The 26,191-nt window shown below is 39.4% G+C and overlaps 2 protein-coding genes across 3 annotated transcripts; both read right to left on the reverse strand.

Moving 5' to 3' along the window:
• On the reverse strand, window positions 1-8,573 carry tfa (transferrin-a). Its single transcript, XM_076294386.1, has 17 exons — window positions 8,510-8,573; window positions 8,034-8,182; window positions 7,760-7,862; window positions 7,473-7,664; window positions 5,445-5,574; window positions 5,273-5,328; window positions 4,803-4,966; window positions 4,418-4,568; window positions 3,929-4,083; window positions 3,621-3,717; window positions 3,505-3,522; window positions 2,509-2,673; window positions 1,541-1,694; window positions 1,276-1,343; window positions 713-891; window positions 386-566; window positions 1-298 (listed from the first exon to the last, which is right to left on the reverse strand). Exons 1-17 carry the CDS (start codon window positions 8,547-8,549, stop codon window positions 258-260), a joined length of 2,043 nt encoding a protein of 680 aa, XP_076150501.1. The 5' UTR covers window positions 8,550-8,573; the 3' UTR covers window positions 1-257.
• Window positions 8,574-19,462: 10,889 nt separating this feature from the next.
• Window positions 19,463-26,017, reverse strand: ubxn7 (UBX domain protein 7). 2 transcript variants are annotated; one of them, XM_076294388.1, is made up of 11 exons: window positions 25,933-26,017; window positions 24,611-24,767; window positions 24,366-24,433; window positions 24,154-24,219; window positions 23,932-24,044; window positions 23,504-23,650; window positions 23,267-23,357; window positions 22,957-23,084; window positions 20,795-21,269; window positions 20,538-20,617; window positions 19,463-20,241 (listed from the first exon to the last, which is right to left on the reverse strand). In XM_076294388.1, the coding sequence occupies exons 1-11, from the start codon at window positions 26,000-26,002 to the stop codon at window positions 20,080-20,082; spliced, it is 1,557 nt and encodes a 518-aa protein (XP_076150503.1). In that variant the 5' UTR covers window positions 26,003-26,017; the 3' UTR covers window positions 19,463-20,079. The 2 variants fall into 2 exon arrangements, with proteins under 2 accessions (XP_076150503.1, XP_076150502.1); XM_076294387.1 differs by having other exon boundaries at window positions 23,932-24,047; window positions 25,933-26,015.
• Between the last annotated feature and the right edge of the window lie 174 nt (window positions 26,018-26,191).

A 26,191-nucleotide genomic window follows, 5' to 3' on the forward strand; every position in this document is an offset into this window, starting at 1 on the left:
TTAGATTAGAAAAGATATTCATGTCCTTGTTCTCCCTTGTTTTACATACATCCAAAAAGAGCCAAATGTTAGACAGGAAAAACACAGTTACAGTACCACTAACAGCCATGCGCATCATTATTTTAGTTAGACATGTTTTCTTGAAAACACAAAATAACGGAAACACCATCCCCAATTTTCTCTACAAAGGAAAGCCAAAAAAGATGAAGGTGAAGTCAGAGCTGGGACTGTTTTGATCTGGACACTCCCTCCTCTGCTTACTGCTGGCATTTATGGAACGTACAAGCCTTTTCCAGCTCTGAAACATAGAAAGAAAACGTTAAGCACTTAACTCATAATATGCTCTGGTAGTATGATATGGTATGCTGTGTTTGTTAGATGATACCTGAGATACTGCTGGAGCACTCTCTCAGGGAGGACATTATTTTTATGTACTCAGCACCCAAAAAGTCTCTGTATGTCTGACCAGATGGAATTTCCTGGAGACATTTTGTGTTGTCTTTGAAGATGAGGTTCTTTCCATCGGCCGACTTAAACATATTAAAGTCAGCTGAGGTTGGGGTCACCTAAAATTAGAACAGGAGACACAGTATTTGTAAAAACCAAGCACAAATACCACCAATTTATCTTTCAGTAAAAGTAATGTAGCCATTATGCAAAGAGAAATGTAGCCGGTCTATGTCCAGTCATTTAGCATGTGCCCTCTGCAAACCTGCTGCTGTTTAAGTATTGCCACCACGTCTTTTCGCATCTCTGGACGAGTGACCACAGCATGTGCAGGTACTAAAGCCAGGTTGCACTCCTCATACTTGTCGATCTCAGCGGAGCATCCAGGACCAATCAATTTGAAGTCACTTGATTGTACATTCTGAGCCCAGGCAGGTTTGTTTGCTGGAAAACAAAGACATGGGGTTGTAGCTTAAAAACAGGCTTAGAAATTTTCGATATTAGATATCGATATTTTTTTCTTTGTTTGTTTATTTAGTTTCTGATGTTAATAATACCCTTTAGTAGAATGGAAATAAAAATATTCATAACAAAATAACTGAACCATTTTCAAGTTTTCCAGGCCTTCATAGCACAACATTTACCTAATACAGAATTCATGCAACATAACAGATAAACACCAGCCACTGCTATTGGTAAATGTAATGTAAATTTGCCAATTGCCGATATCAATCAATAAAACAGATATTGGACGACAACAATGTTGGCCGATAAATCAGTGCATTCCTACTGTGAAGATTTACTAGTTTTATCAAATGTATCACTCACCACCAGTATACTCAGACACAATTGTATGCTTCACAAAAGCCACATCACCCTTTCCATCGACAAGACATCTGAGTGAAACATTTTGAAGGTTCATGCAAAATACACATCCAAAAAGTATACATGTAATGCAAACAATGGCAAATAATGCTAATAATTAAAAATGTACATTTAAACACAGAACCACTTATGTACATTGAATTTACATTTGAACATTACATGTATAGAAAACTACAAGAACTGGTAATGGTCTGGTCTGATGTCTTACCTGAAGGCTCCTCCATAGCTGTAATACAATTCTTCTGCACTTGCCTTACATTTGTAGCTCTCCCCACCAACAGGTGACCCGCTTCCCATACAGAGGGAGCAGAGAGATGAGCTCTTATCTGCCCCAGGGGCACAGCTTGCACTGAAGTAGTTAGCTAGTGATGAAAATAACATGTATGAAAGAAGTTAATTAAAAGCTGACAGCCAATCCAATCTGTAGCAAAGACAAATCTCCCATGAGATGCTGGATTTGGAAAGTCACAAATGCTAAATGGACTTCCACAACAGAGTATATGACCAATAAACAAAAACTTTAGCTTTTAGGCTAAATAACACAAAACATAACAGCATATATGCATAACAATTGATAACACTTACAGTATAGACAACAACAACAGCTTAATAACACTGATCTGATCACTAATCAGATAGTATGATTGACGAAAGATGACATACAATGTTACCTTCCTGTCTGATTTATTTCATGTGTAAGGCCTTGCTTAGGCTGTGACATCTCTGCTTAAAATAACAGCCTGACCAGCTTAAGGTGGTTTGCTGGTTGACCAGCTTGTTTGATCACCCTATGACGATTGACCAGCTGAAGGTATGTTTTCGCAAGAGTTTTGCTGGTCTAGCAGGTTTACCCAGCTTACAATGGTAATTCAGCTGGTTTTGCTTGTCGTACCACCAAAGCTGGTTTCTAGCTGTTTCCAGCAAGGATCTGTGTAGTTTATTGTGCTGTGTGCATTGTGAATCTTTCCCATTATGCTATGCTGCTACTCATTTCTGTATAATTTTGGTATATTTTGGTACTTCATGTATGCTGTATGTCTTACACAGCTGTCTCCTCATGTGGTGCTGCATATGTTTCTTTTAAGTGATTTCTGAAAGAATGGACTTTTGAATGGAGGACTTAATGAACAATAGACTAACTGGATGAATCTATGCCCGATCTGGCAATACACTTACAGAAGTCGCATTCTCCAGTAGTACTGTGGATTTTGCCCATGGGGATGTTCCATCCAGCAGTACGACCCAATGCTGTGTGGCATGATTTCTTGCCCTTGAGTGTTTCCCAGGTGACATCACTGTTTTTCCGTACCACCGCCACAGCGTAGTAGGAGGAAGCAGGACCTTAGAGGGTTAGGACAAAGGTCATTCATGACTGTGCACTAAAAGAACCAGGAACAAAATGTGAATAGTTGCGCCTACTATAAATAATTGTGTTGATTGAGCCCTCTTATTGTGGTTTTGTTTCTGATGATGTTGATAAATGGTTGACTTGGTTATTAAGTTGATGAATTAATATTTTGGAATGTCTGAGATTCTTAAAAATGTTTGGCTTCACAGTTAATTTAGAAGCACAACTTAATACTGAAACAAGAGTAGAGTCACAGTAGAAATCATCTGAAAAGGGAGATTCCAATCTTCATATGAAAAAGCATAATGGCAGTGGGGTCTGGATTTTTCCATCCATTAGTGTTTTTAAGGGAAACCTATGGGAGAAATGGCTAAACACCCTGAAAAAAACTCTTACTCTGTGAAACAAATTGGGTCTCTTTCAGTTTGACTATTTATGTGATGATCTTTCTCATCTTTCCTACAGCCTAGTAAATTATGATATCTGCTATTAGGTCTAATTAGGGAAAAACAATATTATTTTGTGTCACAACTGACAGTGCTAATCCATATTAGTGAATGAGAATCTTTGGATAATTAATATGATTGCTTGCATCAAAATGATACATGTAACGCTACTTAGCTGTTAAATTTTTGTCTATGGGAACACTGCCAAGGTTGCTGTCTAGTATTTCTAAGAAAATCTCTAATCACAGTCATTTTGAAAGGGAGCCAGATAGTGTCATCTATCATAGCCTTATCTTTATAGCTATAGTTTTTTAGGATTAGGCCATGTGGAAGTAGTCAAGAATACATATGTGATGTGTTGATTTGGTTATTGCTTACCAGGGGTTTTGCAGTGAGCTGTGGAAAGACAAGGGTATATATTTTTATGGCTATTTCAAATGACAAAATGAATGAGAAGTCTGTTATAAATGTCTTGTGAGGCATGTCACATATACCTTCATCGTACTGTTCCACCATTACAGGAACCAAGCCACACTTCCCAGCAGTAAACACCTCTCCTCCATCAACGGCAATGGCATCAGCCTGCTTGCGCTGTAGACAGACATATGGTTGGATATAAACCTAACCTCTAGCACTTATTTATTTGAACAATTCTTCCAACAAGAGCTCAAATTGTGTTTACTGATTTCCTTGCTAACATCACCTTTCTTTTATGTTTGAGTCCTTGCAAATATCTCATCCTCTACTTTGTTGTCCTATACTAATATCTAGTGATTCAAAAATGTCATATGCTTTTCTTTACCATGATCTTCTTGATGCATTCATCCACAGATGTTGCAGATTCACAGACGACACTGTCCATGCTGTTCACACTCCAGGTGTCACACTTCGCCTCCTCGGCTTTGCTTGTGACACACCACCTAATATTAATTTTATCTGAAGGACTGCTAGGGGTGTCTGAAATGATCAAGATTCACAAGATGGTAAACAAGTTAAAATAATATTCTAGTCAGCAAATATTCCATACACAGACAGTTACAAATAAATATCCCTTCACAGTAGAGAGATAACACTGACAAATAAAACACCACTTGACTCCCAAATCTGATTTGCACATCTGTTCACAATCTTGACTTTGGTGGCATACACAACCAGTATGGCGACGCTGTATAATGGTAGCCCGGCGGGTGCAGCAGTTGTGCAGAGAGTAAACATCCATAGCCAACACAACACATGCGTGCATAGAATAACATAGTAAGTGACTTGAGATTTAATTTTAATCTTAACTCACCTTTCCTTAGGGAACGAATAATGCTCATGTATTCAGCTCCCAGGTAAAGGAAAGAGTCAGTGGTACTGGGCAGCTGAACCAATTTTTCTGCTGAGTCTTTGAACATCAGGTTCTTGCCTTCATAAGGCGCAGAAGAGAAGAGTTTGGATGTCTATAAAACCAAAATACTTCATTATAATAAGCATTTTAAAACAACCAATGCAAACTTTTCATGGACAACAATGGCAACTGCAACTATACTAGTTACTAATAACGAATTAGAATTTTGCTTTGGGTCTATACTGCAAACAATGTTCAGTTATTGGTTTGATTAACTAAGTGAGTAATTCATTTGGGTTAACCTAGGTGTTTCTTTAGTGCAAAATATTTTAATAATGCACTGTACCTCAATTGTCTTTAGTACTTCAAAGATGCGTTTGGCCAATTCAGGGTCCTTACGACTGACCACTGCATGGGCTGGCACTCTTGCCAGATAGCAAGTCTTGTACTCATCTATGCTCTTCTTTGTGCCATCCTTACACAGAAGCTCATAGTCATTCTTTTCATTGTCTAAAGAAGGAAGTGGCAGAATTAGAATTGCAAGCACCAAGGGCAATGAATGCACTGCCATTATGTCATGTCACTCATCATTTCAACAAGTCATATAATGATAGGCTAATTAGATAGATCACAAGTGTGACAATATTTAGTGCTCTGCTCAGACTGAAAAAAAAATCTCCCCATGAGTATAGTATCTCTTACATTGTGAACAAGATAAGTATTATACTGTATACGTGGTTCTGATTACACAGCCAAAAGTAAATTAATATAACTGGTATTAAAATGTCAGTTACAGAACTCTCAGCTGTGGCTCACCAGGAACAGTCAAGTGCTTCACAAATGCTACATCCCCAGCTCCATCTTTAAGACACCTGGGAAACACCAGAAAACAGTATATGACAATCAACTAACCCAGCATTTTAAAGAAGCATAATATCAACCAAAAGAGAAATGTTTCCAATGATGGATGTGGTCCAACTCCACTCACTGGAAAGCACCATGGTAGTCATAGTAGGGCTCCTTGTGGGAGCGGCTGCAGTCAACCTTGCACTGCTTGCACAGTTTGGAGTCCTTGTTTGCTCCAGGGGCACAGCTTGCCGAGAAAAACTCCATCACAGCTGCAACAACAGCAATACAAAAGTGGATGCACCTTTTTTTTTTTTTTTTTTTAAGCTATGCAAAGCTTTACAGCTATGTGCAACTTTTTATGTATGTAATACAAGTGAGTGAACTACACATAGCCTAATGCATTGGATACTTGAGATATGACAGCCACATAAAGAGAGAGTGAACAAGAAATAGGCCTAAGTAAGATTTTCCCAAGAAAACTTTTGTTGAATGATTGTTTGTCATTATGATATGTAGCCTACAATAGACTAAAATGTTTGTTGTTCATCTTATTCTGAATGAAAATCCAAGGCACACTTAAACGATAAGTGAAGCGCAAGAATTTTATTTTGAACAACTCAAATCATAATATGCAAGGGCGTCAGAGACCAGCATTCCAGTATTCTTCTTCTTTTTCAACAAGTCAAAATAGACCAATCGGATCAATCACTAAATATGTCCCTGAAGCTGTTTACCAGAGATCACAGTAGGCTATCCACTCGAAGGCAGAGGACAAAAGTGTGTTTGGAAAAATGTCTGCATTTCAGACTTTTTCGTCCCCACGCCACGAGAGTTTAACAGTTGTGATCATTTAAAATCCCCATGTTATTCTCCCATAGGAAATATCGCCAGATGGCAGCTTTTTTGTAGGCGAATTTCAGAGGTCTATACAAATCGGTCAGTGACACAGCGATGGATTCTCTTCCAGAGAGTATCCGACTCCCAGTTATAAAATGCAATTTGTTATGCAGGAATAATAAAGAATGTGTGATAAACGTCATTGCCGGTTCTGTTTGAATGTCTGTAGTAAAGTAGATTAGTCAGGTTATTGGAGTTTAGCCAAAACGTCTAAATACATTAACCATCGCAAAATCAATTCAGACACCTGCATGGCCTAGCAATGTTAAACGATAATGGATAAAAACTTTATTTGGGTCGGTATATAAGCCCAGTAGAGGTTAAAACCCAGATATCAAAGTATGTGAAATTTACAGCATGCTGCGGTCAAAGTTAAACAGCAGGTTCACATTGTACGCGCAAGCGGCAGCACTGCGCTATGAAACCCATTATTTTCAATGGCTTGCGCAAGAACTGGCCTGCATGCAAGCAGCGCTTTGCCGCTCTTACAGGTAAATCAGCACACTGCAAATCATAGGTATTTTGCGCTGAGCCCGGAAACAAGCACAACAAAAATCTTAGGGACATTATTACCCTTAACCAAGAGCAACCTAGCGTCGAGCGCAGCGCGTGCTGCATACAATGTGAACCCTGCTTTAAACTTTGACAGCGGCAAGCGCAAGAGCGGCAACATTTCGCGATCAAAGCCATTGAAAATAATGGGTTTCATAGCGCAGCACTGCCGTTTGCGCGTACAATGTGAACCGCGCTTAAGCCTTGTGGGGCTACAAATAGGCTATATCAAGTTTAATTAGGATTGGTGGTGTTGTCTGTGTAATGTTATAGACCAAAATGTGTTGGCCAACAAAGCTTAAAGGGAAACTTGGCAGGATTTCCCCCTCTGCTGGAGAAATTGCACATTGTGCTATTTCAAACTGTGTGAAAAGGTAACGATAAAGCACATGGATTTGTTTACAAGCTAGCGAACTGTTAGCATAAGTTTGGCAGAACTATGTGGATGTTACAAGGTAAGAAACACGCTTTAAAACGAGTTTCTTGTTTCTCACTTCTCTTTCCGGGACGGTAGTCTCAATGTTGCAAGGTTGGTTTTCCGCCTGGGGACGCTAGGCGCAGCGGGGAAAGTCACCATTTTCACCGGAACAGGTCATTTAACCATCCAAATGATTTCTAAACGGGTTTATTAAGTTGAAATAGTTGCCAAGTTCCCCTTTAATTTAAACCCTCGTGTAAAAACCCATTTCATCACCCCTATTCATTTAAGCACACTTACCATCTTCCACTGGCTTGTCCTCAATGCCTTGCCAACTGATCTGTCCCTGTGCCACCAGGGTGCCAATTGGAATGTTCCAACCAGCAGACTTTCCAAGACCAGTGTGGCAAGATTTTTTCCCCTGCAGAGTCTTGAAATTGAAATCACCACCTTTCTTCACCACCGCAACTGCGTAGTAGCATGTGTCAGAATCTACAAAGAAGAGAAGAGAGATGCATGATGTTTTGCCAGGCTAAGGAGTAGGCCTATATTTTGAGACTTTAATATATATAACAATTGTATTTTACTTGCGCCATAATCTTCTGCAATGATGGGTTGCAGATCATTGTTTTCAAGCCCGGCTACATAGACATCTCCGCCATCAAGGGTGATGGCATCTGCTTGGTTGTCCTACGTAAGAAAAGTGTTAGGAGAGGCAGATTCAATTGCTGAACAACTTACACACAGAGAAGAATGTTGTATTACAGCCCGTGTTAATATCAATTCACATTGGAAACGTGGCTATTGTACTGTAGGCTATAACCACATAATGCCTTGAATTTTATTTGTCACACGTCTCACTTTGATAGCTCGGATACACTCATCCGACCCCTCGCGCTTTACGCAGACCAACTGCGCTGTCTTGGCAAGGTCGTTGCACTTTTTCAGCTCTGCCTCTGACTTTGTGCACCATCTCACTTTGACGTCTGCGGGAGCTGCCATAGCAGAAGCTGTGATAAAAAAAAATACATTATGCAGGATATGAGTCGAATAAGTTATTTTGATGTGCTTTATAAACTAGATGTAGCCGTTATAGAATACAAGCTCAATATCTTATATATCTTATACTGTTTATGCACCACCTGCCTATACTTTGTATATCACATTTTGCGCATATCACGCACTGCTGGTTAGACGCAAACTGCATTTCGTCGTCTTTGTACTTGTACTTGCAACTCTGCAAAATGACAATAAGGTTGAATCTAATTTAATCTAATCCATATAATACAAGCTCAAGGGTTTTGTCCAATAGTTTGAATTGTAATTTTGTACATTACCTAGGCATCCCAAAAGCGCACACAGTAGGAATGTATGCATGCTGGCAGCTGGGTGGTGTTTCGATAAAACACTGAGCAGGTCGAATGTGGGGAGACATGGGTTTATATAGAGCGGAGAGCGTTTGGAGGCTGAGTTACATGACAGGTGGAGCCAAGGGCTGACTGCCTAGTGCTCGGGATTTTCCAATGGATGGCGCAATTATGAGATGATCTAGGCTACCACACGATAGCACTCTCTGTGATGGGTGGGTGGACCTACTGAATATGATTAGAAAATAGAATTTAATTTCATTTAAATAAATGTAAGCATTTTCTCACAATTCATTCTGGAGTACTTTTTTTTAATGAGGTGAGTTTCCTTACCACTCTTAGGCGATACATCTAAAGTTTAATGTGTTGTGCTAGCACGTTTTTCCCATTGAAGTATATGCATTGCTTTGCTAGATAACCCGTGGACTGAGTGACACACATTTGTGTTGTGTGCAGAATCAATATTAGGTTTCTCATACCAGCACTAAAAGTACACTCTTATCATTCAAGAAAGAATCTACTGATAACACATTCGTTGAATACCCAGCATTACAACATCTAAAGTATCAATAACAGAATAGCATTGTCCTTCTCAAACATGTCATATGTGTTCCTTTCGGAAAGTGTGCAGCCAAGTTCAACATCAGGCCTAGTGAGTTGTGTAATTCAGGGTTTCACACTTTGGCTGATTTTAGAAAGATATATCACCTACACAGTTTAGATTGATTGTAGTACAGATATGCACTGTGCAGAGGACAGTAGTCAGCGACAGTGAAGTCCATCCCACTGGTCAAACATAACCTTTAACCTTTCAGCCTGCACTCATAATTAATCAGCATGAAGTGAGGTAACCACCCATGAGTCCACCATTGTCATAGGCCACATTTGGCTGGATACATATTATAAGTGTAAACATAAATACTAATGAAAGTAAATGTCAAATTGCAAAATGTCCAAAAGTGAAAAGATTCCTGCATTTGGATCATCATGTAGGGGGTTCAAGATATGATGATAACCTTCTGTGAAAAGAGTTTTTAAGTTAATGTGAAATGCAGACACACAGACAGACCCAATTACAATACATTCAACTCCCCCAAAATACAAATTGGCCATTGCTTTAAGCAAGAGTTTTAATATACCTGTAAGATTTGAATCACATTAATTCGGGGTGTACACTGCTGTGGTCTTCTTGGAAAGATTGTTCATGATTGAGCGCAAACAGGATAATGCTTATGCCAAATAGTTATCCTCAAAAGACCTATTTAATTTTCATTCACTATTGAGTTGTACTATGAGCAGTTGGCCAAGACAGAATTCCCATGTTGCACAAGCAACTGACCTGGGGTACATTTGCAGACTGTTTGCAGGTTAAGGTACAACCAGGGAACTACAATCAATGATTCCGTCACTCTCTCCTCCAGATGAGCTCAAGATTCAGATTTTTTTTTAACAAGTGCAACTAAGCGTTTGCATTAGCACAACTTACATTAAGATTATTTGACTAATTGTTTCATGATTACTGTTGTATTATCTCACTGTCACACTCAGAATTGTTTTTTTATGGTGTTCCAACTAATGCTGCAACTGCAAACTACAGTCACACATTAACTGGCTTCTAGGAAGGGTGAAGAGGAGAGGTGGAAGTAGACAGGAGCTTTTGGCTGAAACATAGACCCTCAGCACATGGTCAAGGTAATGAGATATATGATTACCTCTTATATGACATGTCTCCATCTGGATCCAGGCTCCAATGAAAAGATCTACCTTATTATTTACCAGTTGACCATGCACCAACATAAACACCATGAGTACTAGTCCTGTGCTGTGTTTAGCTTAGTGGTGCGCTGTAGGACTAACAGAGGGCTTCTCTCTGATTCTTGAGGGGGTCACAGAGGATGTGTGTATCAAGTAATTTGGGGTCATTGGCCTGTCTATTTGAACAGCTGCAGGATTACCTCTTACTTTCATCCCCTGTGCCAAATAACAACAATGCCATGGTCAGGCTGTGAAAAACAAAATTAACAACAACAACAAATAAAGATCAATAAGTCAATCCTTAACAATACATCTTTCAAATATGAAAGAGTGTTGCAATAAGATCTCTCCATTTCTCCCAACCTTGTGCCGCATGCTGTGCCACGCTCCATGCGAGACCCATCTCCTGGAGCTTGGTTGTTACCAAAGATTCTAGAACAGAGCTCTAGTATCTTTGGTTGTTACCATTCTTCTCCAAGAGTTATTGCCGGCCTGCTTTCTTCTCCCTGGTGATGTGCATCTATGAGTGCTATTTTAGGGAATTATTGTGGAAGTGGAAGAAGTGCATCTTCAGTCTGCCTTTGGCTTAGGACTTGGGTGCTGTAGCATTTTGGATGAGCCTATGAGTGCTCTCAGGCACAAGATGACATGAGAAGACAAGATGAAGTAAGCTGGTTCAGATGTCTAATGATGATCTAATACTAATGAATGCTGATGCTCAGCTGCATTAATCTTTGTAAAAGAATATACTTTTCTCCACAACAACAGTTCTGAGATGAGAAACTGCTCTGTGTGTGTGTGTGTGTTTGTTGCTCACTGCTCACAGATAGGTTAACCCAGTCCTAATTTCTTCCTGGAATTAATAAAGTATGTTGAATATGTATGTAAAAATAACATAAAATACAATAATGTGTAAATATGTCATGTCTTTACATTGTAAATCATTACATATGTCTCCCCTCAATCAGTCTGCATCTTCATCTCTCGATATTGCAGGTGCAAAGCATTGTGAGCTCAATGCCTCTGATTAACCATGAGAGAAATTCAGACACTGTGCCCTCAGTGTGGCATTAGTAATGATAGACAACACACATGGTTAGAAACAGGACAGTTTGTTATGGGGCAGATACAATTCTACCCTTTGTTATGTAGCTGTAAGACTTGATTTCAAGTGGTCCATTTCATGCCCCATGCCCAACCACAGTTTCAAGAAATTCTGACACTTTAATAAATAGTCCTTATTTCTTCTGTGTATCCCAATAATTGGACCCTTGTACCCGCAGGGATTTTGTTTCATGGAGCTTTCATGCAACTTGTAATCGATTGTCAGAGACAGCACAACCATTGTATGGAAGACCATCTCTAAGATCACCTCATCACCTCTTCTGGGAGATGATATCATAGGTCCTTTGAAAAGAAAAGTGTCAAATCACTGCAAATTTAGATCTGTAAATATTTGGTCTAGCAGAAAAAAGGTGGTAAACAAACTCCTGGAAGCAATGTGATGCAGATTGTTTTGTTGAATCTAATTTCAGCACTATATTGCCTAGACCTGACCTGAGAAAACACACTATATCATACTGAACACAGAAGATCATAGTGTTTGTCACTTTCTCCAAATAAAACCTGAGGTCTTTGTTCCATCACTTATTCAAAATAATCATGGTTAAAAAGACCATCATCATATTGGCACAGCTGTGTTTAGTGTAGAGTGGAGTAGAGTAGAGGCTTTTTAGTCCACTTAAACAAGCTATCAAAAAGTATTAAGTAAAACACTGTTTTTTTTTTTACTGAAACACATTTTCTAGGCCATTGGCAAATACTGAATGACACCCATTGTCTTCTCTCAGTGCCCTGGGAAAAACAACTCTCTTGGTATTGGCCAACTGAAGAACACTTTCATTCAGATCAACATAGTTCAACATTGAAACTGCACTTGACCTGTGAAAGTCAAACATTAGTTGAGATCATCAACAATAAAGAGGTATCCTGTGTGCTTTCGTGCTCAAGTTTCCCGTTAAAAGTTGGGGTCAAGTATGCAGGTACAGTAAATCACTGTTCTTAATCACATTATTTCCCAGAAATACTGAACAGATTCCTCTTTGTTTTGAAAGAAAAGCTACAAGTCCATGACAAGGACCATACATCAATCTTCGCTATACACCATTTAATGTTAACAAAGGAAACCCCCAACAAAGTTTTCTTCTAATTTCTGTTACATCATTCTTTAATTTTCTAATATACGCTTATTAGTATGTCATCATTATGGAGTGTGCAGGTATTATATATCAGGTGGCCAACTGCACAAGACAAAGAAGTCCCTTTGTTGCTGAAATGTTTGATTGAAATGTATGTATCGTCAAACCCATGGAACCCCCTGTGTGATACACAAAACATTGTGCTCCTCCCAAAGCATTAGGTAGCCAACTCATTATTGCTGACTCATCTCAGCAGGCGAGCCTTGGCTCAATTCTGTGGGTCAAACTCAACACTGAGATAAAAGACTAAGTGGAGCAAGAGCTGACAAAGACATGCTGCTTCACAGACCTAGTCAAGTATGTGTGCTCCAATGAAGATTGTCACCAGGGAAAACAACAGACCTTGGGGTTAGAAACAAGGATATACTACATGTATACATGTAAAGACATACTCAAATTAATTTTATTTTTTCCTCTTTAAACTTATTTTCATGAAGAAAAGGTTTATTTCATGGGCAATACACAAATAGATCCAAAAAGGAAATTAAAGGGGTCCTGTTTGAAAAGCTTTTACAACAAGCTTTCACAACAACCACCACAGCCTAGCACAATGCTGTCAGAGTGGTAAAGCCTCTTTGAATACATCACAGGGGCGTAGATTTGCGTGGAGACCGAAGGACGTGTCCCCACCAATGTCAAATTACGACTGAAATGTCCCCACCAATATTCAGGTTGAAATGGGGAAAAAAGCGCTCACATGCGCTACACAAAGAGTTTTAACTAATTTAAAAATCATTTCTCACTTTAGTGCTGCGGATCATCTCGTACAGATCTTGTAATGTGCAGTAGCCTATAAGGGTAAATCGCGCTGATTTTAAGTTACCTATAATAACTACCAGTGAGCCGCAGTCTCCTGCGCAGCATGCAGCGCTTCATCTTTACTTCACTACAAGCATGAAGTGCGTCCAAATTCACCCATTCTTCTCTGTTGAACTCCTCGAGAAGTAGGCTACTCATCACACATGTGTCACATGAAAGAGCCTTTTCTCAGCTTTTAAACGGTGCTAGCTAGCCACTGTTTGCTGTAATAAACAGTTCGCGAGAAAAATAACTTCAAGAGATTTAATAATTATTCTCTGCGCCCATCTCCACATCCATTCGTCTCGGTGGAATATCGTATGCCTACACACTCCACTTCACGCAACACATGACAAACCATATATCAGAATAAACAGCAGACCTTACCGAACACAAAGGTGTAATGCATTCCCGTGTATAGTTAGCTGTTCCAGAGTAATCCGGTTTTGAAATAAATTATAGCAAAATTCAACATGGTCTTTCGGCTGCATTTCTTAAAACTGAGCTGTGCTTACATCGCCTAGATATCTGTAAATATTAGAATCAGAGAATATACAGGCAGCTCATGTTTGTCAATGTAGCCTTAATGATTTCTTTTCACAAAATGCTAAGCATGCATGTATTTAAGTTTCTTAAAACTGAGCTGTGCTTAAATGGGCATGATTTCATAACAGACCAAATAGAAAATAAATGTTAAATATAGCCTACATATCTGTAACCTACATATTAAAATCAGATTATGTAGGCTACACAGTGTAGTTAGATCAAGTTGGACAGTAGCACATTTTAATCATGGATAGTAGTTGGACAGTAGCACATTTTAATCATTTTATATATTCGAGGGGGGGGGGGATGGAATACATTGAAGGATAGTTTTTGAACATGCTTGGTTGTGGCATGTTACAATATATAAATCCATTTGGCATGTATCCTCCTCAGTTATATTATAAGGTTAATCCTCCATCTGGCATGGCCAAAGCTCTTGATTTCTTATGCTCCGATTTGAACCACAAATTAATGAATTATCTCACTATCTAACCAGGTGAATCATTAGATAAATATTTCCCATTGCTGTGCTCTTATTCTAGTATTAAAACATGACAGTTTGGTTTGTGACAACTTCCACCCTTTAATATATTTATGTACACAACTAATGTTACACAAGGCAATTTTTTTAGCAATGTTGCTGGACAACGTTTCTGAGTATTACAGTATGGTTCTAGCACATTCCCACTGATATTTTGTCTGGATAACTTTAATCATCAATAGGCAAACTGCCATGATCATCCAATCAGAAAACATGGAACCATGTGGTTGCCCTAAAATGTATCACCTTAAGAATTTTGAAACACTATTCTTGTCATGGCAGCATAGCGACAAACAGCAGTGTTAAAAAGAGGACAGTTTGTTTTGGGGCAGAAAAAATACCCTTTGTTTCATAGCTGTATGACCTGATGAGTTCCATTTCATGTCCCATGCCACCAGTTTAAAGTAATTATCATACTTGAGTAAACACTTGTTCCTGACTCAACAATTGATAAAAAAAAACACCTACAGTTGTGGCTGAAATTATTACTCTCAGCAATCAGTTATTGCACATCCCACCTTCTGGCAGGTGCAGGACAATTTTCATTTTTTCAATTGAAATTATTACTCTTCCACAAAAAAGCCTCAATTTTTCTCTATTACTGCAATTCAGACTTTAGTAACAAATAGTAACACTTTATGAAAATGGCAAGGGAAATGAGAATGAGCTCTGAATGAGACTCCTGCATCAGTCGACAGGTACATGTGGCACGTGTAATTGTGCCCTGCACAGATTAAAGGCACCCTGGGCCAGATTCAACAAACCAGCGCCAAATTTTTTTTTTGGCCTGTGAACATCAAGCTGATATGACTTCCCAAAAAGATCCAGTTTTGTGTGTTGTGTTGCACAGTTTTGTTTCATTACTCCGAGAATGACTTGAGTTGACAATATGCATTTTATCCAATTCCATTCAATTTTTTTGTGTTTTTCTTCTGTTCGTCAGTGGATTCCTCCAAGGAGCCCACTATTGTTCAAAACGTGACCAATGTTGTGATTAGACTCTGATGTAGGCCTACCTTGACCTTGGGGTTCATCTTCGAAGTTTTACTTGGCTCTTTGTCTTCTAATTTCCAGTTATCTTTCTGTTCAGTCTAGGGTAAATATTTCTCTTGCAGCCACATCCAGCAAGGTTAGCTACAGCCCATGCACCTTAAACTTGTTAATAATATGTACAGCTATAGTCACCATAACATGAAGGTGCTTGGAAAGGTTCTGATTGTCCTTACCTTTAACATGCTTGCCTTTAATTTCCTTTCTGATCTCCTCAAGCAACTCTTTCCTTTAATTTCTCTGGTCCATGTTCATTTGGTGCACACAATGATTCCAAACTGCAGAGGGATTACTTTTCATTTAAATAGGCTGAATGACTGAATACAAGATCAAATACATCTGTTATGATAAAAGATAATTTTCTGGAAGTGAGTGACACCTGCTAGCCTATAGCAAAAAGGGAGCTATAGGCTAATGTAGCCTAACCCACTTCAAGAATTATGCTAAACCAGGTTATGTTATTTCACGCATGGATAAGAGAACAGTATGTGGTAAGGTAGGCTATCTATCTATCTTGATGGCAAACAAGCTAATTTCCCAAAAAGGTGTTAATTTAAGAAGAAAACTAGTTGCCATGGCCTAAATTAACTGCCCAATATGGTAGGCCTATTATCTCCCTTGTCTTTCTTAAATCTCCTGAAAGGTATCCAATGTTAAGTTTAAGTCTGACGTGCATTTTGGAGAAGTGACAGTGAATATGACCTTTGTGTTACATTTAAAGAAATTCCCCCAAGATGATCCTGTTACAGTTTTTCTCAGTCACTTTGGTGCTTTTTTCAGATCAGAATGAAAATTCTCATAACTATTAGTTCAACCTCCACAACATTTAGTCATTTATGCACATCATAGTAGCAATTTCTCCTTCCTCTGAACAAATTGCAAATACTTTTGGACATGTATCAGTTGCTTTCATACAATTCTCTGCTGTTTTTTAACATTATAATTTGCTTATGTCATGTCAGTCAAAATGAACTATACTGAAAAGTCATTGCTTGAGTCATTACATACAAAATTGTTGAACTAGTTATCAAATTCTGTCACAATGCTGTAGAATTGCAAAGAGCATACAGTAAAAATGTACGTATTCAGTGTCTTGTACTCACTTACTCACCTAACTACAGCAATGTGTAACTTTACTGTAGTTTTCAAATGGCTGTACAAGTACTGTATAGTGCTGTCTTGAGCATGTTCAGGTAGTGTCACCGAGTTCTGACCTTTTTTTGCATTGGAAAACACTGAGAGAACTGTCATAAAGAAAACATGACAAAGCCATTTGACTATCTTGTTCATAAACGATGGTGTCAAGACTTCTCATTTTGATGACACTGACAGTTTTAGACATGAATACCTGCTTTTGAGGAATGGACTATCCATTTTGAGCAAGTGACGTGCTTTTGCAGGTCATCCACTAGGTTTTGCAGTTTGCACTAATTGTTTTGATAATTGCAATAACTGCTGTGCAAATGTTAATAGTGATGTGAGAAAAGCACCAAAGCGACTGAGAAAAACTGTAACAACAATGACATGTGACCTTGACATTTGACCATCATCAGTTCTAGGGATGTGACAATGCATCGTGTATTAAAAATCAATTTACATGTGTGAAATTACAACCGGTTGAGAAAAAAAATAATCGCAATGCACGTTGTCCAAAATTAAATAAATAAATAATAACTCTTAAGCTCTTGCATTGTCGAGCTATGTTCAACTTTACCAAAGACAAAGAGTAAAGGGTCTGTCCCAAGGAGAAAAAGTATCACTTAACTTAAACACACGTGGGGACACTAAACAGCAGTGTTGTAGTCAAGTCACTATGCCTCGAGTCCGAGTCCAGGTTCGAGTCTCCAGTGTTCAAGTCCGAGTCAAGTCCAAGTCATTAAAAAAAAATCCAAGTCAAGTCCGAGTCGAGTCCACTACTCATTCGAGTCAAGTCCCAGTCGAGTCACTATTGCAAAACTGACAACCTTCGGGGCATTCATGTCTCCAGGCATTTGGCGCCATTAAAGTTAACGTCCGTTATTGTAGGAAGATGGCGTGATGTGTGATGTAGGCCTATGACATGAAGCAGTAACACTCCATTGCACTAATATTAATACTAAAAATAATTTAGATATTAAAATCCTATACCAAATAATATTCCAATGACATTACAATTATAGCCTAATGACATTACAAAAAAAGAGACCCAAGTCCAAGTCAAGTTACGAGTCTCTAAATTTATCTCATGACTCAGACTCGAGTCCTAGGCCTACAACACTGCTAAACAGTCAACCAGTAGACTATGATGAAGTTGGCTTCATTGTTTACAATATGTTCAGGCCTCAGCTGAATCAGAGACAGAAAGTGGTAGAAAGAGCTGTTGTATAATAGCTTAATAGTGACCGCACCTAGCCTATAATATCTGCATAATGTGTGCTGTCATGAATAAATAATCAGAAATAGGCTACTATATTTTTTCTTTTTATATCAGTAGTTTATATAACAATATAATATTATAAATATAATAATTATATCATTGACTAGCCCCATATGCCCCTCACCCCGGTCAGACATATTAACTAACAGACTGCAGTTTATTCAACTAAATAAATTGTGAGAAAATCGCATCATAAACTTAAAATCGTGAATCGCATCGAATCGTGACTTGAGTGCATTGTTACAACCATTATCAGTTCATTTGAGCCAAAGTGAACGTCTACCACATTTGAAGAAATTCCCAAGGTGTGATATCATGTTTACGATAATAAAATGTACATGAGGTCACAGTGACCTTGATGTTTAGATTTAGGTGGTCAATTAATATGTAGCGTTCAGAATTCAGAATAATAAAATGGACAGACATATGCAAGGACAACCCAAAAACAATGCTGCATGCCAGTGTAGAGGCATACAATACCCCTTCTTGCAAGGTTAAAAACAAAGTAAAAAAAGAAATGCTGGAAATCGCTGTGGTGGTTTGTGTTATTCTGTAGACAAACAGACTGAAAACATTACCTTGATGGAGGTATAAGTTCTTCCAGAACAGTAAATAAAATGACCCAATTAGCTATGACAGCGCCTCTACCATCATTTTAATGTGAGCTCCAGGGAAAAAATGTAGATGGAGCAAAGGAAATTAATTGACTGGTTTACAATATTTCATGTGAATATGAACCAAGTTAGTGAGTTATATGAGGTTTATAATTATATGCCAAATATAAAGCAGACTACTTTGGCAGGTGCTGGGTAGCTAGTTTGTCAAGGAATTCAGGGTCATGAAAAGCGTTGATTCATTCATCCAACACAATTCAGCATTTCAGGCTGGTATGGCTGATAAGTTTGAATAACAACACGTAACACAGATAAAACTATGGAGACAATCATTGATTTTTAGAAAGGAAACACACCATTCTGCCCCCACTGGAGATTCACGGTTCTATGGGCAGCAGGGCCGTGTTTCACAAACTCCTGGGCACCACCACTCCGCAGGATCCAAGACACTTTACTGAAGTAATGAAGATCCCCAAATTCCTTTAACAACTCATGGCATTTGGGTTGCCACAAACACTGCTGGCTCAGTTCTACATTGCCATGATAGAGTACATCATCACAGCCTCCATCTATGCCTGCTTCAGCTCTGCTTCTTTGAACATAAATATAAGCTACAACCGGTGAAAAAGAGAGAGAAAAACACTCAAACTAATCGCCACATCTGCCCCTGGTCTTCCCCAAGTCCAAATCCCCCGGAGGAAGGACCCTTCTACAACTCCCTTGCTGCAAACTACTGGTCATGTCTACTGTTGTCTGAGCACTTATTCACCTTTAGTTTGTTTGTGTGTAGTCTACATTTATTTTATATTTTTTTTTATGCATATCATTTCAGATCTTTTTACTGGACCAATATTTATGTTGACACCTGTACGAAATGATATAATTATATTTCCAATACTTGGCAAATTAAAGATTCTGAAAAACAACTCTATTAACAGTCGAGAATCCCTTTGTTTGATGATTATATTTGAGAATCAACATTTTTTTGGAAATGATACAGAATATAAAAAAGGAAGAAAAAAAAGAAAGACAAACTCACTATGACTAAATGTCAACCTCTACACCATCTTTGTACAGTGCAGGTTTTAGAATTGAGGGTTTATCCTCTAAATACCTTTTTGTAGGACCACCCAGCCTCTTTTGGTATTAGCCTGACGCAGACATCAGTGTTGGCTGTAGGCCATGGGGAAAGCTCAATCTCCTCCATCCTATGTCAAGTTCAAATGTTTGTGACATCTTGGTACAAAGGGTTAAAAAGACAGTATCTTTTGTTCCATCATAATCTCAGATACCAAACCTTAACACCTTTTTCCATTCAACTTCCATTACTCATCTATGAGTAGTACTCGACTCCGATTGGTAACGTTACACCATGGGTTTTGGCAACGCTTGACCCAATCAGGCTTATGTGCATTAAGTGACTGAGGGTGAACGCCAAACAAAGTGGGGCTTCTATACATTTGTAGTCCTCTCAGGCCTTTAAAGAGATTGCTGTGTCCAGATCAGAGGGAGGAGAGGAATGGGGCATGTGGATGAACTAGCAGAGAGAGAGGGGGTGGGGTCTAATTTCTCTCCTGCACAAAAACAGTTTCCTGCGGACACAGTCCCGCTTCCTGCAGTGTGATGTCATAGTCCAAGTGGGCAAGTTTCCGTCTGGGGAAATTGGTGACGAGTTCGAAGCGTTCATTAGGGTAACCCTTGGCCTGCACATGCCTTACCAGGACCTGGGGACAGAAACGGGAGAAATTTGAGATTTAGAAAAAAATGAACTGAATTGTATGGATGTTATTTTCAGAAAGACACATTGAAATATACCACGTTTAACAGTGGAATGTTAAATGGACAGTAGTTACACAGATTTTTTTTCTACTCTACATCTCAAAGCACTTTACAAGTCAAATACCTCACATTCACTCGAAAAACAAAGATGCTTCATGTACAAAATAACTATGATAACCGAGTGACATATTGCAATAACATTTTGATTTGGAACATAGAGCTTAGAACTGCGGGCACTCACCATTAGCGTAGCCTTGGTAGACAGCGTTATCTGTTCCCTTTGTCCATCTGGGTATCGCAACATGAGTCGTGCCTTGGGGCCTGTAGTCATAAATAAGTGTATAGTACAGCCACAGTCAATTAAACAAATATGGACCACTCATTTCAATCGGATTTACAAAACAGAACCCAATTAAAACAAATGTATCCCTGGGCGACACTGAATGACACTGCCCTGAACCTATGACCCAATGTAAAAGTTTATCAGCCATGGAATACCGTTGTCGTCGGGTTTACTGGCGCTGGTCTCGGGGAGCTGTGTGTGCTGGTCTGGTGAAAAGTGGTTGTTCTCCCCATGGTGCCGCTGGTTTGAGCTGGACTTGGTCTGCTGATTCGATGCGCTGGGCTCAAGGTGGTTCTTCTTGCTCTCCTCTTTCCTGTGACTCGACTCTTTGTGTGAGGACTTCCTGTGTTGGACGGGGCTTTCTGGCCTGGTGGGCGGGGCTGTGGGCGGGGCAGGGGCAGCAGAAGGCGACTGGTGACCGTCCAATGAGTCCTCGCCGCCTGCCCTGCCCTCGTCGTCGGAGCCGTCCACCGAAATGAGGCCTTCGCTGTCAGAGAAAGGCTCCGCGTCAGAGTCGTCGTCGGAGCGCGAGTCTGGCCGGTCTGCGGCAGACTCGTAGTGGGTCTCCTGTAGCGAGGCCCGAATAGCCGCCTCAAGCTGACTGTCCTCGCTGGCATCAATTAGACTCTCCTGAGAGTGTGAAGTGGATGGAACAGAGAGGAGTGATGACACAGAAGAACATCATGGAGGTGTCACTATGAGTCATAGGTTTAGTGAGTTCATTTGTGGCTGACTGTCTAAGACTAGTGCACGGGGCTCAACATTTTTCCAACAACACCACTATCGGTCTACTGCTGTTCATTATCTGAATTGAGTTTACAAGCTTTCTTACACTTCAGGAATTATTTGAAATGTTAAAATAGTATTTCTGCACATTCGGAACTTTTCAACTTTTTGTTCAGTAGAGAAACTAGGGCTCATTTGGGTTCAAATGTTATTACTTCTGCATAAATAAGTATGACCTGTTTAACACGTTTGTATTGATAAACGGGACACAATGCTATCAGAAAAACTGTTGCTGTTTAATGACCTAAACTAGACACAGATCCTAAAGTACTACAATAAATTCATCTGCATATGTGTCTGAAATGGGATCAAGGTAGTGACACACAACAATTAGGTGCGTCAGATCAGTCTGTTGATGGTTAACTCAACAACCCCTTATTTACATGGGTAGTTTCACAACTATATCAGTTATTATTAGGGGTGTAAGGGTACACAAAAATCACAGTTCATTGTGTACCTCGGTTTTGAAGTCACGGTGCGGCCAATTTTAGTTACAGCTAAGCCTGTGATCCTATCCTAAAACTCATAGACAATATTGCTAATGCACAATGAGAATAGTATTTTGAAAAGGTGTCATGTTTTTTGATGTAAATTGTCTAAACTGACGTATATTTGTGTGGGAATTTCCAATCTGAAACATGGTCCACACACAAAAAAGCCTTCTGTTGATTACTGTTAAGGACTGCATTTGGAACATTCGGTACAGATCTGTATTATTGCATCTTGTACCTAAACGGTTCGGTATAAATATGTATACCTTTACACCCCTAGTTATTATGATGTTCAAATCATGTATGGACATTTTGTTATCCTGTTACTAACTTTGATGCATATCTGAAGTATTTCCTCTCCTAAATAAGTTCAACCAGGTCAGCAATATTTTTTACATTTATGTTTGATGGGAATTTGGCCTACATTTCAAATACTCACCATTTCTATTAATCTTATGATCATTCTGTGTTTTTTTTCCAACATCACAACTGTAACATATTACAAACTGTCCTATTATGATCCAGTTTTCTGCCCACAGTAAAATTGTGTTGATGTGATGTTTTGTTAATATGTGTTTAAGTGGTGTAGTTTTAAAATGAAAAGTCATAATGAGGATGAAAATGACTGAACATTTTTGTGCAAACACAAATTATTTTGGCACTTAATCCAAATGTCAAGGGACTGCTAAGTCTAGTCATTAATAATAACATTCATTAATAATAACATGCAATTATCCAACACATATTTTGAAGAACACGGACATGTATATGGATAATGCCAAGCGCTTAACCTGATAGTTAAACTACCCACATACAGTTTAACAGGGAGCAGTTTATGTACTCGAACAATTCTGATTATTCACATGTATGCATTAGCGTGCTACTCTGTCAGTGTGTATGTGTCTATTATTGAGAAAAGCACACACTCCTACACTCCACAATATCCTATTAATGCAGTCAGTTCGACTGAAGTAACACTGTTTGAATTTGTACAAGAGCGTAACAGTTACTGGAGGGCGGTGAGTAGGGGGAAGGTTTACCGAGCGTGCTCTCTTTGCAGGGGGCTGACAGGACAGCCCATCCAGCTGTCCATGCTCGGTCAGGAACCCCGTCACCTGGTCTAGGAATGAGGACACGTCCAACTGATTCCACTCCACCATCTTTTGACCTATCAGTCACAAAACTCAAAGGTTACTGCGGTCGTATACATTATTGATCACACCTTTTCATTCTGAGCTAGTCAAAGATCCATGTGTATCTATCACAGTGGAAAGTCCTGAAAGTATTAGTAAGCAGAATTAAGAGTAAACAACATATCACCGACGAACTAATGGGTCAGCTCTCTCTCACCTGTTCTGGGATCCAATATGGAGATGTATGGGAATTTGTTCAGTTTGTAAAACTGTATATACCTCTGCCCTTCTTCACTATCATGGTAAACCTGTGAATGCAATTAAGGACACAAGAGAAGAATCAGAGAAGTCATTTATAGTGTTTTTGTGTTTTTGTGAGTGAAAAGGTGTGATGACGTTTGTATATATATTTACACACACATATATATATATATATATATATATATATATTCACCTGCCAGAATATGAAGTGCTCTCTAATGATGGACTTCACTGCATCATTGCTCCATACATCCCTGTTTAGGCACTGGCAGGCAAAGTCCTGCACATTCTGAATGTTGATCATCAGCCATTTGTTGGAAAGCTGTCCACTGTCCTTTGCCTACAGTAACAGACATGTAAGTAACACCGAGTCAAGACAACATTACTACTTGTCATAATTTATAGATCATAAACAGCAACAACGCAGTAACATGGAATATATGTCATTTGGAAAATATGTTTAATATTCTCTCTTATACATTTACATGATCTTAACATATATTTAAGAATATGGCTTTACAAAGAATGAGTTTGGACATGCTCTACACTTGGCAACCAGAACACAACAGTGACATAAAAGTATCATTACCCCCTCTACTGGTAAACATCGGAATGGCTCACCGTCTCAAAGCTCCCTTTATGCATCAGTTCGATAGGTGGACGGAAGAGGTCAGCCAGTGTACTCAGCTTCTTGTCCATCGGGCTGCCGTTCCTCAATTCCTGTTCCTGCCTGACTGCTCAAAGATGAAGAAACAGACTGTCAGCAAAGCACCTCCAAATGACTAATTGTGCAGTTTAAAAATGTGGCACTTCAAATAGTTACAGCCAGGGAGAGTCTCTTACTGGTTTCTGTCTGGAAGTCCCGAAAGCCATCAAAAATCGATCTGGCTGGTCTTCGTCGTTTCGGTACTGTTTTGGGGGGGTAGAGGGATATTATGAATCTGTTTGTACAGACTAAGGAGCTCTTGCCAAGAGCATGAACATAGATAGATAGATAGATAGATAGATAGATACTTTATTGATCCCCAAGGGGAAATTCAACATGTTGCAGTTACCTCCAAATAATGGCTCTGGCTCTACCAGTATGTCTTGCTTCTGTGGGATTGGTGCTCGCACGTCGTCTCTGTGGAAACACTCACATTAGCACAGGAAAAGGAAGTGAAGATCAGGCACAGGTAAACTATATACCCCCTAAAACGCAGTTAGGTTTGGGTGTGTGAAAAAGCCAATTTCCTATCAAAAATGTAAAAACATACATATTAACACAGGGGGTTGTCTGTTGCCCAACTCATTAACTCACTCTGCGGGGTGAGTTGGATGACTCGAAGCCCCTGCTGAACTAGAGCTGGTGCTGGGCTCCTCTGCAATCCCACCTCCATCCAGGAACATGGTCACCGCCATCTCCAAATTATTGTTGCAGGCTTCCAGCATATGCTTCCCTACACTTTCTGTGGCCCCTGTGGAAAGTGAGATAGTACACATTCATAATAACGAAAGCAAAAACATCCTCATGATGTTTCTACACAGCCAGGTGCAATGTTTTAAAAACGTTGTATTCAGATGAGGGAAACCAATCAGATAATCTATCATCAATTCATCAAATCAATTCATCAATACAAAAGTACATTTCATGGCAATCTTTGAGCAGCTAAAACAAGGATGGACTTTTGTTAACCTGACAATAACTCTTAACAGCAAGCGCTCCACGAGGGTCCTTATCATTGCGCATGCGTTAAACAGCTGACATGCTCGTCTTCCAAGTTACAGTTACAGGCCTCTTGGTCTCAGGTTTTGGATAATACAAAGTGAAACTTGTACGTGACACATGCACAAGATTGAGAAGTCACCTGAAATTACCCCCATTTTGAAGAGCACACAATTTGTTATCATTATCCATACATTCCTACACGACTAAATTCACTTAAATCTCAGACACAGAAACAGGATAATTGGTACAATTTCTGCCTTATACCGCCATATTGTTGGTTGACTGGATGGTATGGGAACTCGCTTAAAGATCGATCTAACGTTAAGGGTTAAGAGGGTTAAAAAGTTGCAAACAGGTTGATGATACAGTAACGTTTGCTACTTCTGCTTACAACGTTACATGTCCTGACCAATAACATGCACTCAGCAAGACATATCTGCTTCTCCAGGACTCGCTTAGGAAGAGCCTGAGTGAGCTTACTAGCTAACGTAGCTTCATATTTGCAGGAATATGTTGCACACAACGACGTCAATAGACAGGGCTGTGAGAAACGCAACACTGTCAGGATGGAGTTGCAGTCATGTAGTGTACAACGATAAACTAGATATCAAATGCGTTAGTTTCATCTACTTTGGGTCAAGTATGGGTTTTTATGGAGCCCCATATACCCAATTCTTTATAACAACCAGTAAGTGCTATGGTTGTATCCTTAGCCAGCTAGCTTGCTAGCTAGCTCCTTCTCTCAGCCAGGTCTTTTCCCTTTGCATGACAGAGGGGGCAGTAACGCTAGCTAGGTAGTGATGCCCCGTTTAAGTTCCATGCGCAATTTCTGTAGAACATGAATGTACCTAATTTGTACCACAGTATCTTACCAAATGCGAACCGCTATCAGTTTTACAAAACACTATATTTACCCGTTATGGCAGTGAACTGTTGTATTAACCCATTAAGCCCCGGTGCCGATGCATCTCCGAGCGTCGCCATCTTACCGCCACCAACAACAACACAGAAATGCGCTTGCGCAAAGCTCACCAATATTTACACCGCCTCGGTGAATTCGTCACGAATGGCTTCAGTTTTATTATGGGTAATGTATTCTTATCATATACAGCTCAAAATCGTTTGTGCCACCAGAAAGCTGATTCAGTTACAGCAGAATAGACGTATAGGTCT

This window comes from Alosa pseudoharengus, unplaced genomic scaffold, assembly GCF_046254945.1.
Source record: "Alosa pseudoharengus isolate Yale_2024_CS ecotype anadromous, Long Island Sound unplaced genomic scaffold, YU_APseudo_1.1 YU_APseudo_1.1_scf_2, whole genome shotgun sequence".
Classification (NCBI taxonomy): domain Eukaryota; kingdom Metazoa; phylum Chordata; class Actinopteri; order Clupeiformes; family Clupeidae; genus Alosa; species Alosa pseudoharengus.

What these genes read in the sequence shown, in the direction of transcription:
- tfa (XM_076294386.1), bottom strand. Translation starts at nt 8,549, where the DNA reads ATGCATACATTCCTACTGTGTGCGCTTTTGGGATGCCTAG. An exon ending in TGCGCTTTTGGGATGCCTAG is followed by an intron (nt 8,183 to 8,509) that starts GTAATGTACAAA and finishes TTTTTATCACAG; the next exon opens with CTTCTGCTATGGCAGCTCCC. An exon ending in AAGTACTAAAGACAATTGAG is followed by an intron (nt 4,569 to 4,802) that starts GTACAGTGCATT and finishes TTGGTTTTATAG; the next exon opens with ACATCCAAACTCTTCTCTTC.
- ubxn7 (XM_076294387.1), bottom strand. Translation starts at nt 26,002, where the DNA reads ATGGCGACGCTCGGAGATGCATCGGCACCGGGGCTTAATGGGTTAATA. An exon ending in ACAGTTCACTGCCATAACGG is followed by an intron (nt 24,768 to 25,932) that starts GTAAATATAGTG and finishes CACTTTCCACAG; the next exon opens with GGGCCACAGAAAGTGTAGGG. An exon ending in ATAAAGGGAGCTTTGAGACG is followed by an intron (nt 23,651 to 23,931) that starts GTGAGCCATTCC and finishes CTGTTACTGTAG; the next exon opens with GCAAAGGACAGTGGACAGCT.